The 11,998-nt window shown below is 32.0% G+C and overlaps 1 protein-coding gene across 2 annotated transcripts; it reads right to left on the bottom strand.

Moving 5' to 3' along the window:
• Positions 1-2,675: 2,675 nt before the first annotated feature.
• Positions 2,676-9,484, bottom strand: LOC125870634 (glutathione gamma-glutamylcysteinyltransferase 1-like). 2 transcript variants are annotated; one of them, XM_049551112.1, is made up of 9 exons: positions 9,280-9,484; positions 7,921-8,077; positions 7,098-7,336; positions 6,748-6,911; positions 6,301-6,352; positions 5,309-5,536; positions 4,645-5,148; positions 3,212-3,265; positions 2,676-3,025 (listed from the first exon to the last, which is right to left on the bottom strand). In XM_049551112.1, exons 1-9 carry the CDS (start codon positions 9,352-9,354, stop codon positions 3,017-3,019), a joined length of 1,482 nt encoding a protein of 493 aa, XP_049407069.1. In that variant the 5' UTR covers positions 9,355-9,484; the 3' UTR covers positions 2,676-3,016. The 2 variants fall into 2 exon arrangements, with proteins under 2 accessions (XP_049407069.1, XP_049407068.1); XM_049551111.1 differs by having other exon boundaries at positions 2,676-3,265.
• Positions 9,485-11,998: the final 2,514 nt, after the last annotated feature.

Below are 11,998 nucleotides of genomic sequence, written 5' to 3'. Positions count from 1 at the left end.
CAAATTCATATATGTGAGTTTTTTTTTTCATGGGTTTACATTAATACTCCCTCTGTCCTTAATTAGTTGTCCACTTTTTTTTTAGTTGTCCCTAATTACTTGTCAATTTTGACAAATCAAGAAAGAACAATGTTATTTACCTATTATACCCTCAATTAATTACTTTGAAAAAGGTTTAATTTCTTGAAAATCTTAAGTTTTTTAATTCATCCACTTCATAATTAATAGAGATAAAATGGTAAATTCACTATATCAATAATTATTTTCTTAATAGGTGTGTCAATTCAAAAGTGGATAAGTAATTAGGGACGGAGGGAATAGTAAACAATAAATATATCGAGTTAGTTTAATTGGACTAACTTTTCAATTTCCCAAAAAATTGTTACACTTTCAAAAAATGTGCATGTGCAGAAGTATTTACGAAAGATAATTTAATGAAGATAAATCAAATACTCCTTGTGAAAATAACAAGGAATGTGGAAGGTTGTGAAAAATAATTAATAGGTGAGAAGAAGAAAAATTAAAATAATTAGCAGTAATAATTGAGGTAATTCATATTGTTATAAATGAAGTTTTTTAGAGGCAAAATATATGTGTAAGTTACATTACATATGCTCGTAATAGGTGAAAAAATCAAATTGACTTATTAAAGAAGAAATTGTTCAACTTCTCATTTATGTAAGAAGTTACAAAAGTACGTAATGGGCGAATAAATTAGTTTCACTCATTTAGGGAGAATTGAATGTGGAGAATTAAAATATGATTATTGTTGAGTTTTTTTATTTACTCACAATCTATGTAATTCAGACATTACTATTTAATTTGATTTTAATTCATCAATGAAGGGCCGTAAATTTTGTATTGTGCTAAACTTGGATTTCAACCTTCAAGTAATTAAAATATGATTGTATAATATTTAATTAGATGTTTTATGATATTTTGATTTATTGCAATAGTGAACTTGTAATTCGACGTTGATAATAAAAGCTAATACAATATGATATAATTAAATATAGGATAACTAATTCAGTCTTTAAAAAAGGAGTAAAAATGTCTAGCAACTTTCTATGGACATTTTCTTCTTTCAATTTTGAATTTAATACATATGATATGCTTTTTATTTAATATTCAATTAATTAGATGTTGAGCAACTTACAAAAATGACTATATTCATAGGGTTATTGAAGTTCAATAGCTATAAATATGTTATTTATAAAAAATGACTACAATTTATATCATTTTCTTGTTGTATTTCTTTATATGTTTTTATTTTTCTATTTATACACTAATACAATTTTAATTACAATGAACTAAATAAGGAATATGTATTAATTGTGTAGCATATGAATACTTTGAATTCAAATTGATATCTCTATTTATAAGACTTAAAGTATTAATATATCAAGGATACACGTATCTATAAAAACTTAATGTATTAATATATCAAACAAGGTAAAAGATGATAATTAACATATGAATACGACAATTTGAAAAATGAATACATTGTTGTTATTCAAAAAATGAATACAATATTAGTATATATATATATATATATAATACATTGTTGTTAAACAAAAGTTGGGTACATTGGACAACATAGAAACAAGAAAAAAGGAAAATAATAGAATGTGTAGGTATCAAAGTGTGTAAGTATTCGCTTGTATAAAAAAATTGATAAATCCAACAAACATCAATCTCTTTTTGGTCAAGTTTTTTCTATAATACTTGAGGTTTGGTGTTAACTCATGTATTTGTTTATACAAATATAGTACTAATGTATTCAATTATACGTGTATTGCCTACCTAATCAATCTTTTAAATTGGATAGATTACTTATGTATCCAAATATACTATTATGCACAAATCACCATTTCAACTTGTGTTAATATTACAATACAAGTATCTATGTATATAAGTATTCTACTATATATAAATTTGACAATCACACAAACCTCAATCTCTTTTTGCTCATGTTCTTCCGTTACTATTTTTTTTTTTGTATAACTATAACCATTGTAATGGAGAAAACAAAACAATTCTTCAATCGAACCCCTATAAAAATAGATGGATACAAATATAATCTTCATAAAAAAGAGAGAGAAAATCAATTAAAAGATACTTGATGAATTCAAATCACAATCACACAAACCTCAATCTCTTTTTGCTCATATTCTTACTTTACTACTTTTTTTTTATAACTATAATCATTGCAATGGAGAAAATAAAATAATTCTTCAATCGAACCCCTATAAAAATAGATGAAAATATAGATGGATACAAATATAATCTTCATAAAAAAGAGAGAAAAAATCAATTAAAAGATACTTGATGAATTCAAATCACAAAAATTGCTCGTAGAATCATAAAAAAATCTTAAATTGGAAGGAATATGGGAGGAAAATATTGAGAATATGTGATATAGGAATATTGAAGAAAGAGAAAGTATTAATGAGGATAAAAATGAAAAACTAATCACATAAAATGTGCCTAGACATAATTAATTATCCTTGTAATAATATTTTTCATATTTAATATTTAATAACTTTCCTGATTATTTGTATATAATTAACTTTGCTATTTATTTGTAGTTATATCCATATAACATAAAAATAAATAAACTATAGCTATTTATTTTAAATATATATTGATGTTTGCCATATTTGGTAGTTTTTCCAATCATATGATATGATGATTACACCAACATACATGGCAAATAAATCCTAAATTTACATAGACAAATGAGAAAATGAACAGCAACTTGTGCACATACAATGAAGTCCTGGTCAAGTACGTTGTAAATCTGAGGGCTCGAAGGGCATAAAAGCTTCACAGTAGGGTTTCTCGTATCATGAGTGTAACGTACCCCCACCGTTAACAAATGAACTGGACTTTCCAGGATAGATAAACACCGTCTCATTCTTCATGGCATGCATTTTATGCCAAAGAGCTGCTTGACCAAATGGATCTCCACAAAGAGATTTCCAGCTCCATGGGACGCGCCTTGTGGTTCTTGATTTTACCAAACCTATAAAAATGAAAGGTAGTAGGACATCTGCATTTTGTTTTGCAGCTTATGATATCATGGTGCTTTAGTGAATTTTAAGTCTGAAAAAATTACAGTGATTTGATCTGAATCTCAAATCAGAACAATGTATTTATAATAGCCTAGGAACGCAAACTAAAAGGGAGGTGCAGCTAAATCTTCTTCTACCTTGTTATCCTTGCATCTCTTTAGCAGGAGGAACTGCCCTCGCAGGTGCAAAATCTGCAGTTACACAGAAGAATATTCAGAAATCTATTACACCATTCCATTACATATCTCAGAGTTACATAACTTTTAACATTGAACTTAGTCAATTGGTCAAAGATGCATGGCATAAGACATGAAACTCATTCAACGCTGAATAACATGCAGAAGACAGAATTATGCGCCTTAGGTTTCACTACTATGTATGATATTATCAGTCGCATGTTCCTTTAGTTTGACTAGAAATGAATTATCAGTTAAGCCCCCAGTAACGTGATAACCTGCTTCAAGGGGAGAGCTTGCTTTCATAAAGTACACAGTGCAGAGAAATAGATATTTAACATTAATCTTATAAAGGAAAAAACAATAGGAATGAAGGCCTTTCCAAGTGCTCGGGTGAATTTCCAATAAAAATGACAACAAAATNTCCCTTTTAATTTATTTATTTACAAAACTAGCTTTTCCCTTTCATGAAAAGTTGTGAAATTTATGAAAAGTTGTGACTTTAATGAAGAGTTGCGACTTTTATGAAAAATTATGACTTTTATGAAAAGTTCAGACTTTAATGAAGAGTTGCGACTTTTATGAAAAATTGTAACCTTTCCGAAGGGTTGCAACTTTTCCAAATAGTTGTAACCATTCCGATGAGGCACAATAAACATTTGTTCACACTACCCTTTGTTGTTTATAAATAGAGGGATTTCCTCTCATTTTAAAACAACAAAAATTATGACCCTCTTCTTCACAATTAAATATTCATGTACTTTCCTCCTGTTGAATGGCTCACTGACACCATTGCTTATGTTACAGATCCTGGTATGTATTTTTATAGTCATTAATTTATGCTTATGTTATTAAGGATAAATGATAAGATGTAATAATTTTCATTTTCCTTTACATTATTAATCTTTATTACTACGTAATATTGTATGTAAGATAATATAGTGTTTTAGTTTTAATGACCGATAGGTTTTAAGTATTATTTTATAATTTCCATGCTATTAAATTCCCGCGCGAAGCGCGGGTAAGCTTACTAGTTAATCTTATAAAGGAAAAAACAATAGGACCCATAGTAAGTACCTACGAATTAAAAAGGGGGGTAGAAAGCTCTCTTATAGGAATGAAGGTCTTTCCAAGTGCTCGCATGAATTTCCAATAAAAATGACAACAAAATCAAAAGTCTCAAACCTAAGCTAGTTGGGGTCGTTGTACAAATCCTCTCCATTTGGATTCTTTCATTACAATACTCTATTGTTAAGATTAATCATAAAATTGACTAGCTTTCTGCTAACCGTTAACCTACTGCAACCTTCTTTTCTGGGCTTCCCAAGACAAAATAACAAATAGGGATCTTAAAACAGAAACACAAATGTGATGGAGATAATGTACAATGGTACCTCTTCTTGCAACAAAGGAGGCAGGTTTTCTGCTGAGACAAGGTTCTCTATCTCCTGCAAGACTTTCATATCTTTTATGTGAGACCATGTTTGTGGAGGTAATGCCAGCAACAGTGCTGTCAGCACATCGTTGCTTCCAGGGTGCATTGGTGAGCAACCATTTTGCCCCGAAGAACAGCAGCTAGTCTTTGCTTGAGACGTAGGGACCAGAACATCAACCCCCTGCTCCCCATTCCCATTTACAACTGTCCCAGACACCACTGTAGCAGGATTGTCCCCGGTAGCTCTGTAGCATCGGACACATGTTTGGCGACAGCAAAACCTATCCGATAAACCAGACCTTCCTGCAAAAATGTCTGCTCCTTGGCAACAAATGCTCGCAGCAACATTGGTCAAACTGCTTTCCGTTTCTGCTTTTAACTGACAGACAGAATCTTCTGAAACTAAAAGGCTTGTGACGTGCTTATAAAGAGGAGTGCCCTGCACTTGTTTCAATACCTCTTCCTGCAGAGTAAGATAAGAGTGCTTACTGAACTCATAAATAATGACCTATCCTGCAACAGTTATCCAATTAAATCTAGAGATGGGAATATGAAAAGAATATGACCATCTCTGAAGCCTTTTTTTTGTTTTTCAATTTACTAATTTTTTCCAGATACCTAACCTTGATAGCTAGCCTTCCTTTCTCCTCTTCACTAAGCTTTTGACCATTCTCCTCTTGCCTTCGAACTTCTGCTATCCACTTTATGAATTCAGCAAAATTGGGAGGTAGATTTGAAAGAAGAGTAGTGAGAACATCTTTTATGTCCTTCACATTCTCAGAACTTAAGAGAACAGGAAGATCATCCATCAAATGCTTTGAGATAGAGACCCAACTCTCATGTTTACAACTCTGTAAGAGCACACTATTCAGAATGCATGAATAGCCACAGAAAGGAGAAAATCCAAGAGTATTTCGACGAAGTACATTCTTCCCTCTTTATAATAGAACATATCACATAACAAAGTACATATTAATTAGTTTTTTTTTTTTTTTTTTGATAACCGAGAAATCCATCTGTGACCCGCCCTTTGAACCAATCACAGCCTTCTAAACTCGGTGGATAATGGACCCACCCCTCTACCCTTCTCCACTTAAATACCGGGCTTCGCTTTGCATGGTGTGGGGCTTGAACCTGCGACCTAAGCCACAAATCCTCCACCTTTTGCCACTTGAGCTAGGCCTTGGGGGCAATATTGTCAAAATCCATAAATATTGCAATGACATCATGGTTCTGAAGCAAAAGTTCAAGCTAATCCCCTGTCACTAAGACCAATTCCCAAGTATTTGACAAAGATGTCATCATTATGTTCTAGCATGTAATAAAATAGGTTAAAGAAGTGGTTTACAACAATCTGACCAAGCTGGTGTACTGAAAAGGATCAACTAGCAAAGGGACTAGCAGGCAGTAATAGGAGCTTGACTACATCCTTGTTTTACCAAAATTCCAATACCTTTAGCCACTAATGAAAACATTATTCAGCTAGACAAGAGGAAAATAAGAAAGCTTATGAGAGATTCAGATTTCGAATTGAATAGAAGTTGCTTGTTGTAGTTTATCCTAAGGAGTTTACTTATAAAAGCAAGTGGTATAATACGAGCTACTTAAGCCTTACCAGGGTATATAGCAGTGCAGGAGCTCTATGAAGCTTAGAGACAAGCATAAACCTGAAAATTATGTGTTTGCACATAAGTCACTGAAATCCATGCTGCAAGTATGAGATGGAGTAAGAAGGACCGCTAAATTTGGACAGAAGAGGAATAGGAAAAGAAAAAAATGAAGAGAAGAAACAGTTATATTTGAAGAAGACCAGAAGCAGTGCTGAAACAGTTGAGCAATCAATTTCTTTGATTTCCAATTTTCATCTTTAATATAAGAGGGAAGACCAAAACACATAGTAAAACATCTTCCTCTACATATTTATATTCCTAAGCAAATGCTTAGAAATTATCAGTTGACAACTAAAAAGCAAGAATGAGACGCTGTTCAAGGTAAGGCGGATGCCAACAGCTTATAATGAAAATCAAGATATATCACAGTGTAGCTATGTGGAACTATATACCCCCTATGTAATCCTGTAGCTTCATCAATTGTGTTCATGGCTTCCCAAAGGAGAGGGACGGGAACCCAGTGAGGGGGATATTTAAACCTTGCAACATCTAGAATCAGTGCCATATCCTTTTCCGCGTGATAACCACCAATAGGTGAAAAGTGGCCTGAACCTGTCTGCCATAAGATTCAGAAGAGATGTTCCAATCTTCAGGATAAGTCAAGAAGGGGTACCATAAACCTTCATAAATAAACAATTAGCAATATTACCAATAGTATTCCTGAGGGACCAAACTCCCAATCCAACAATATACTTCTTCACAATGATAAGCAGGAGCATAGAGAAGCTATGTTTAGATTTACCTGTTTAAAAAGTCCTCGATGATAAGATGAGATCAGATGACAATCATCACTAGTTGTGCAGGCCATGACATGTTTACGGAAGTCATCAATGGTGCTAAGATTAGAGCGAAAAGCTTCCACCTTCGCTCCTGCACAGTGAGCCAAACATACCACTTTCCCAAAGGAGATCCCTTTAGCTTTAACCTTCTCCAATGGCTCACAGCAGTCCAGCATGGATTCATCGAACCATCTCCAAGGCCCTGACAATTTGTTGAAGCTGATAAGATAAAGCGGTGACATTGTACCACACTAAAAATGAGCTCATTGACGTAAGCAGAATAGGACAAGGATATGACCAACCAAGTTTGAAAGAATAAAACGTGCAGCATCAAATAGTTTCAGGTGATGAAAGCTAAGAACGTAAAAGCTGTCCTCAATTCACTAACTCCTTTTTTCCAACCTTTGACTCTTGAATATCAGTAGACAATAGTAACAAAGTATAACCCTGATATATAAAAGTGGCTAGGTTTCATGTTGAGTGCTAGATGATCTGAGAGTGATGCCAATGCATCACAACAAATCATATCAACTTACAACGCTCAGAGACAAGGCACCAACAACCCTGTGCTTATATTTTATAACTAACATGAGCAGGGGATAGGCAAAAATTATTGGAAAATATAAACATAAAGACATTTCATCAAAGAAAATAAACATAAAACTTAAAAGGAGCCCAAGACCTTATAAACAATTCAGGAGATAAGGCCATGAAAAAGTGAAGATCACAATCATGAGGAAGGATAGGAACACAACTTCAGTAGATAATAGGTTATAGGAGAATTACCTTTCCATTTTCTTCCTGGATCAATAGCAAGGGCATTCAAGACCATGGAAAGGCTAGCCAAACCACAATATGCTGGCTCAGATTGTGTCTGAAAATAAGAGATCAACTTGAAAAATCCTTCCATTGTTCCATTCTGGATGGCCTCCAAAAAAAGTTGCTGCAGTTCCAAAAACAAGTGGAAATCAGTACAAAAAAATAAAAAGAAAGAAATAGAAGTCACTGAATAAACTAGAATACTGTCAGGCATTTTAGTATCTGGAAGTAAATGTCATCAACTCTGGACGATGAGCAGTGAATTGGTGTTGTTATGCTAACAAATGGGCCAGTGGATAAATTGCATAAGAGCCTCAGGCAAAAGTAGCTCAACACCATATAGGTGGCTATGTTTGGGACCCAGGGTGATAAATAGTGCTATGTGGGAGCAATTTGAGTATGCGAATATTGTTCAAGTGTCTGTATCTCCTCATCCCCATTATTTGTTCTTCTCACCCCCTTTCTTAAGGCCCGTCTGGACATGCGATATGAAATCAAGTTGATATGAAGTTGAAGTTTTGTTTAGACATGCAATTTGGATTTCTTAAGTTGTATGTTTTTTCATAAACATCAAAATTTCTTCAATTCTTATACAATCTTACCATATGAGCAAACCATAGTTCAAAAGAAAATAAAGATATGAGAGTATGCTAAGGCACCACATTGATAAATCACATATCTCCATGTTCATTTTATAAATAAATGTTTGCAATTGATTACAAACTTTCAAATACACAATTTTCCAAAGATCCACTAGTCAACAAAAGTAGTAACTAGTTATTCTTTAATATAATCCTTTCACATGGTACGAACAATCACGCGGAGCATAAGTCTTTTCTTTTTTTTTGCAATTTTACAAAATATAAACTTATGGATCAAATTTTACTTTTAGAAAAAATTGAAAACATAATTTTGAACCCTAAATCATGTTTCTTTGGAGAATTTACAAATTGAAATCATTTCCAAACATCAATGACAAAAATTTAAAATGATGACTTCGTATCGCAATGCTTCTCATCTCCCTTCTCTGTTATCCTTTACTTTAGTTGATGTTAAGCTTTTCATTGTTATAAACAGTTTTGAGCTTTCAATCAACGGAATTGGTTCCCTATTATTGAGCATTTAGAAGCTTTCACTTCAAATGTCTAAATCAACTAACAATAACCAAATAATCTGACATTTAACATATGTGCCAAAAATTACAGATTCAAAGGTCAACCTACCAAACCAAGTAGCAAATCAGTACCAACTAGTCAACGCATAATTGAAACAGAACGAAACATCATAAACCCTAATCTTCAAAAAGAAAAAATTGAGAAAACTTGCCTTTCCTTCATTAGAAGCGAAATCAATAGCCGGAGGAGATGGAAGAACTCGGCGATACAAACCCGCCATCGCCATTTTCTCCGATCAGATTCTCCCCCAATAATTAGTACACTACAATCTCTTGTAATCCAAATTTTAATTCAAAAGGCGGAACGCCACTTGTCAATTTCCTATATTTGTTTTCTTTTCCAAACGAATCAACTTTTGTTGTGTTGTCAAAGATTTTTTTCACTTTCACCGTTTTTGTTCTTCTTATCACTTTAACATATACTCCCACTGGCCTCCTAATTTTAAGATTTTTTTTTAAAAAATAATAATTAAAAATATATGTAATTTTAAAATTTTGTTGTAATGTCATAAAGGATATTAAAATTTTAAAAATTATTAAATACAAAAAGGTAAATCTGACTTAAGACGCATGAATTGGAATAAAGGGAGCAACACTTTACATTGTATTCTCAAGTATATATTAAATAAATATATTGCATTGAAGCTCCGATTAAATTTAAATCACTCATTGTAAGGTCTATTTGGGGTTGACGCTCCAACATGATTTTCAATATATATGCCTTGAATCTGAAACTTATGACTAAGAATGAAACAATCTCACTACTGCACCACAACTCATATTAATATTTTTTTAGATAGTTAATGTTAGAGAACACCTGCATAATTTTTTTCAAAATAGAGTGAAGATATCAAATAAAAACTTTTATATGTGTTTAAATATTCAACCAAAATACATTATAGTTCAAATAGTAAAATACTAAATTTTATTAATAGGTTTAAACATCAATTTATCAAAAGAAAAAAGTTTTATTATTATTATTTCTTATTTGATGTTTGATATCGTATTAAAATTCTAACTAAATTCCAATTTGCATTGAAAAATCTATTTGCGAGTGGCGACCCAAAATAAAATAAAATGGACAAATTACTTAACTACACTCCTTTACTTACCTTAATATCCATTTATCCCTACTTATTTCAAAAATTTCAAAAATCCCTTATTTACCTATGTATCCCGCATGTATCCCGTGCACAACGCTATGTATCCCGCTATGTGGAATGTATCAAACGCTATGTATCCCGTGCACAACGCTACATATCCCGCATGTATTCCATGCACAATGCTATGTATCCCGCTATGTGGAATGTATCAAATCTAATGTATCCCATGCACAACGCTATGTATCCCGCTATGTGGAATGTATCAAACCTAATGTATCCCGTGCATAACGCTATGTATCCCGCAAACATCATTTTTAAGGGATTTTTGGTAAATAAAAAACTAGAAGGAATAGAATGTTATTTAATATTTATAATATGTGGTTCTTACAATTTATACAAATAAAATTGTACGTACATATAGATAGATTGAAAATATATGGCAAGTAGCATAAATGAACAAAAGAAGAAAGGAATAAAGAAGAACCACTTTGTTGTGGAAAAAGAGGAAAGATAAATATTCTATGGTTATGATATAAAAAGAAAAAAAAAGTATTCTATGATTGATCAGTACACGATTCTCTGTCCTAATAGAAAAAGAAACGTTTATCACATTAAATATAAATTATCAATAATTCATGAAATTTATGTCGAATTTCTTACAAATCAGATCAATTTTAAATTGTTTGTTTTTTAATATAGGGCCAGAAGTTAGCATATAGTCATAATTTACCGTCAATTAAAGTGGAAACATATCGACAAAGGTAATTTGATTCATCAAAATACTAATTCAAATAGTTTTAATATTATACTTAGAAAAAAAGGTATTTTTGTAGAAATCTCATATATTTATGGATAATTACATCCTATTCTGAAAATTTCTCCAACTATCAAAATTCAGAATTTTTCGTTATTTTCGAATATATTCCTTAGTTGTTTGGTACATTACTTAATGAGAAAGATGTATCAGAGAGGAAATAGATGTATCCATAGGGATGGCAGTGCGCCCCCATCCGCCCCGCCCCATTGTCATCCCTACGTATCCGAGATGAGATTTTTTGTTATTTTCTTAAATAATAGAGAATTTTAAAGATTATAATATATTAAATTATGTATTTATGTAAATTTGCCTGAAAAAAATTACAACAAAAGCATATATTAATTAATCCAAGATATTATATGTTTAAAAATTCGTACAACATCATTTACAATCCAACTCGTAAATATCATTTTTCAAGAAAAATCTTATACCAAAAAAATTGAGAACTTAACTAATTAGTTACGTACGAATTTTTGACCAAACTAAGTCATTATTTAAATTAATTCATCAAAATAATACGTTTTTAATTTTTTTTATAAAACTAGTATAAACGTATTTTTGAGTAACGTTTTAGGGTATTTTTATTTTAAAAATTAAACGGACAAAAACTGACAGAGTTGATGACGTTAAATGAATAAACGTACTCCTGAGTAACGTTTTACACCTAAAAAGTTACTCACGAGTACGTTTATTGAGAAGCAAATCACGGGCCACTGAATCCAATCCTGCAAATGCAAATGGAGTGACCAGTTGTGTTCAGTTGCCATCTTACATCTCTTTATTGTAGAATATTTATCGTAACATGCATGGAGGAGCAGTTGGAGTTGTCGCAGAGAGTTATCATAAATGTAAATGGAGACTTTTGTAAAGCAACAAGTTTTATTACTCATCGGAGAATTCACTGTGAGTATTGATTTCATGTAACTATATTTATGGTATGAGATGAGTTTT

Source organism: Solanum stenotomum, chromosome 7 (genome assembly GCF_019186545.1).
Source record: "Solanum stenotomum isolate F172 chromosome 7, ASM1918654v1, whole genome shotgun sequence".
In the NCBI taxonomy this organism is placed as follows: domain Eukaryota; kingdom Viridiplantae; phylum Streptophyta; class Magnoliopsida; order Solanales; family Solanaceae; genus Solanum; species Solanum stenotomum.
The sequence above is the reverse complement of the archived record's forward strand: the minus strand, read 5'-3'. Positions and strand labels throughout refer to the sequence as shown.

What these genes read in the sequence shown, in the direction of transcription:
- LOC125870634 (XM_049551111.1), bottom strand. Translation starts at nt 9,354, where the DNA reads ATGGCGATGGCGGGTTTGTATCGCCGAGTTCTTCCATCTCCTCCGGCT. An exon ending in TCCAGGAAGAAAATGGAAAG is followed by an intron (nt 7,337 to 7,920) that starts GTAATTCTCCTA and finishes ACAAATTGTCAG; the next exon opens with GGCCTTGGAGATGGTTCGAT. An exon ending in AAGGAAGGCTAGCTATCAAG is followed by an intron (nt 5,149 to 5,308) that starts GTTAGGTATCTG and finishes CTTACTCTGCAG; the next exon opens with GAAGAGGTATTGAAACAAGT.